The 4,153-nt window shown below is 44.2% G+C and overlaps 1 protein-coding gene across 1 annotated transcript in view; it reads right to left on the bottom strand.

The window, feature by feature from the left end:
- Positions 1-3,653, bottom strand: part of tns2b (tensin 2b) — a 31,630-nt gene extending 27,977 nt beyond the window's left edge. The window contains exon 1 of the mRNA XM_076267351.1: positions 3,436-3,653. Within this exon, the coding sequence (XP_076123466.1) occupies positions 3,436-3,552 (117 nt within the window). The 5' untranslated portion in view covers positions 3,553-3,653. The remainder of the gene's footprint in view (positions 1-3,435) is intronic.
- Positions 3,654-4,153: the final 500 nt, after the last annotated feature.

The following is a 4,153-nucleotide window of genomic DNA, read 5'->3' as shown; positions in this document are numbered from 1 at the left end:
GGAAAGCAATTTGCTGACAAGATTTCAGCTACATTTGTTGCATCCAAAAACTCTGTAACTAAACACACTGTTAACTTTAAAGAATGTGTGCAATGGAGAATTTTCATGATGTACAAAGGAGACTTAGTGATGTATGATCACATCGGAAAACCAATTTACTCACTCTTTTAATAAGTGTGCAAACCAGAGGACTGCCATTAGCTATTAAATATAACTCTTATTATATGATTACGATCAATGTGGATTACACAAGAGTAGACATAGAGAGAGAGAGAGAGAGAGAGAGAGAGGGATCTCACGACAAACTTATTCCGTCTTATGAGTTTTCATATCTGTTTGAATGCTAAAATCCATCACAGAAACTACCATATTCACTGTCAAGATGGATGTCAAATAAAGTAGAAAACATTATGTTATTCCCGCATGTTCTCAATTTGTGAGCAGTTTTGCCTAATGCAATCCCCGCCGGAGAATATTAGTGACCTTACATAAGAACAAAGTTGTTTGTAAATCCATGAATGTCTGACCGCAACGAAGGTTTGCATTAAGAAACGTTCCTATTAGGCCTACCACAAATGATACCATCTATCTGTGATGGGAAGTGTGGATATTTTAAACATGTAGGCTATCTATAACTCAGGTCGCAGAATCCGAGGCGTAGCCTACCTTGACCAAAACCACAACTTTTCAGATGACCGAAACTTCAATGCCTTAATGTGGAAAACGCATCATAAAACATTTTCTTGTAGGCTAGTGGAAAGAATGTAGCGAACTATTGCTTTCACCAACTGCAAACGGAATGAATAGTCTAACTTTACCCTATGCTACATCATTTTGCGCCAATTAAAAAACTTGACAAGGTAGCCTGGCTTGCTTTTTCCTGACAAACTCCGCATAAAGTTGATTCAAACATGGATTAGCTCTTACCTTACTCATAGTTTTTCTTGTCTGTTATCTTTGCTCTGAAACTGATGTTCTGATTCCATGGACAAGTTTATATCTGCGAAAGGATGCGGAGTCTGCAGGACGCTCAAAGCCACTGGTAAAACCTCAGCGGTCAAAAAACTAATTTCCCCCTCAGACCCGCAGGCGGAGCCACATGCCCACTGAACGTTCCACTGTCTAGACTCCCCAAAAGGCCACTAATCATTGGTCAGCTTGTTTAGGGCGGTGCATTTCAAGTGGCGACTGCGTTGTTCTCATACTCTCATCATTATGTGATGCTTGGTTTGACAGAAATGGGGGACTTTTAAGTATTTAATCTGGAAACATCAGACGTGTATTAGACATCAAATTAAAACACAAAAACAGTAGGTCAATACTGGTGAAGAATCTGAAGACATCAAACGCCGTCTCTCTCTCTTACTCTCTCTGTCTCTCTCTCTCACACACACACACACACACACACACACACACACGCACGCACGCACGCACGCACGAACGTACACACACAGTGTTTTCATCTGATTTAAAGCAGATTGAGAATTTCAAATTGCTTGTAGGCCTATTCTCTAATGCCCTTTATGTGGTAGGCCTACTAAGCCCTTAGCAACGCACAGCTGTTGTTGAAGACATAACTCACCCTTCACATAGCCTACCAGCGACGCCTAGTGGATCAGTGGATATGTGATTAGCATCTGCCAATATGTTGTCATCGACAGAATTTAAATTACGCCTGATCCTGTACATAGATAGATTCCTCATGGATTGTTTTGACCCATGTTTATTGTACTTGAATAAGCCTACCAATAAAAAAAAAAAAAGTAATCGACAGGGTGGTATATTACATATAACTGCATTCTGTTTCGAATAAATTGTGTAAAAATGAACGGATGTTTTATATGTATAGCTTTCAACTGTGCACACACACACAAAACCCAGTTAAAGTCCAAACTGCAGCTGTTCAAAACAGGAGTGAAGGCTTGTACATCAGGACTCCAATAAAATGATGAATTATGTGTCCCCCACCTACCCATCAAACTCTCTTGCAAATTCTGAAATTCCTCTCTCACAAGAACAAGGACAGAACTTCTCATGAGTCACCCATCATGTAATGGATCTAATAAATTTGATGGCTATAACACTCTGAATCTGTATCCATCACTTCCAAACTCTGTCTCCATGGTCCTGCTCTGAAAAACAAGCATGGTGTGGCCAGTCATGTGACTTCGAGTGTGTGTGTGCGTGTGCACTTACGTGTGCATTCTATCACTGACAAGTAATGCTGTTGACACTGAAGCAGAGGAGCCATAATTCTTGGCCCATGAAACAGTAACTCTCTCCCTCTCTCTCTCACACACTCTCACACAAACACACACACACACACACACACACTCACAGACACACACACACACACACACACACACTCACACACACACACACACTCACACAAACACTCACACACTCACACACACACACACACACTCACTAAACATTCCAGCCAGGAAGAGACGGGAGCAGGTGGGAAGCCTGAGGTATGCTCCCACCGTTCTGGAATCCAGTGTATTTATATCCCCTTAAGAGTGACTCTGAGGGGACGCTAGCAAAGCCACCAGAGGAAGCAGGTTTGGAGTCAAGTCACACATGTGCGCCTGTGAACCATACTGTGTGAGGGATACAGTATCACAGGGCGAGTAGGTGAACATGTCATGCTTGCTGCTTTTTGAAGGGCAGACTCAGACTGTGCAGCTCATTTTTTATTAGAGAACATCATGGTAGCAGCTTAACTGTCTGGAGTATCACACATCGGTGTCCAGTTGCTAAACACAGTTACAAGACACAGTTTGGTTGCTAAACACAGTTGCTGAAACACAAGTCTTGCATACGTTACACATGCAGCCTAACAGAAAAATGCACATTTTTGATCATCCTTTTAATCAGTGGCCATAGCAGAGCAGAACCTTCTTAACATCCACATGTAAGCCTGCCCATCCGACCACTTTTCCAAAACAGTCATTCATTACTCATAGAAGCATGTCCACTAACAGTGTCCACTCCCCCCGGACATTCTAACCCAAGTCAAACACCTCTGACCTCCACCCCTATCATCGCTCTCTCGTTTTGTTTCCTGCCCCGTAAATCACTGTATATAAATGTCTAGGTGCGAAGATAAATAGACACAGACAGACCGACAGAAAAGGTGATATCTTAAAATGTCGATGAGTTTAAAAAGAAGGTCCAAAAAAAGACACTCAACAATCTAATGGTCAAAAGGTCTGTGTCTAACAATGTATTGACTGTATCAAAGCATTAAGAATGTGTCACTTCTAAAAGCATAAATGTCAGTCTTAGTATAACTTTTCAAAATGACCACTAAAAGGAAATGTCATGAGATGTGGTCGGTGACAGTGATAACTTGTGGATGAGATGGAGAATTTTGACAGGTGATTAAGCTTCACATGTAACTGCAGTCTCTCTAGACTCAAGACGGCTTACCTCAGTGAGGCTAAGGATCTCCGGGCAGTCCTCTGAACAGTCCCTGGTCTTGGGGAGTCCCACTGCTGCCGAGTTCCTCTCCTTCACACACCACTGTCCACTCTGCGCACAACCCATAGCTCCAGTGGTCCACCGTCAGCCTCTCCGTATCTCCTTTGTCCCGTCAGTTCCCCCCCCCTCCTTCGTCTTCCTCTCCAGCCCGTCCAGCTTTGTGATCCAGCCCTCCGCTCCCTCTTTCTCTCTTCCTGCGTCCCACACAGAGAAGAGGATGCAGAGATCTCCCCCTTGTTCCTTTGCGCTCCACACCCTCGTGGCTCCTCTGTGGCTCTGTGTGTTTCTCTGCCTGTCAGCAGAGAGAGAGAGAGAGAGAGAGCTGAGGAACCCAATTCCAGCCCCCCCCCCCCCCTCTCTCTTCCCTCCCCGGCCCCTCGCTGCCTGGGTGTCCTCACTCACACACACACACACACACACACTCACACACACACACACACACGCACACACAGACACAGCTGTTTTGGTCAGATGATGTCAGGCCTATCCACCCTGTCTGGCACTCAGCTCCTCTTGCTCCATAGGGGACTGTTAGAGTCGGCACTCGCAGGCACACATGTGCACATGCAAACATGCACAATCCCACCGCCCACCTCCCTCCCAGCTGCAATTAGGAAAACATTCCTCAGCAGTGAAGAATTTAGAAATCGTTTATGAATCATGAATC

Source organism: Alosa pseudoharengus, unplaced genomic scaffold (genome assembly GCF_046254945.1).
Source record: "Alosa pseudoharengus isolate Yale_2024_CS ecotype anadromous, Long Island Sound unplaced genomic scaffold, YU_APseudo_1.1 YU_APseudo_1.1_scf_5, whole genome shotgun sequence".
NCBI lineage: Eukaryota > Metazoa > Chordata > Actinopteri > Clupeiformes > Clupeidae > Alosa > Alosa pseudoharengus.
This window is presented reverse-complemented; position numbering and strand designations above follow the sequence as displayed.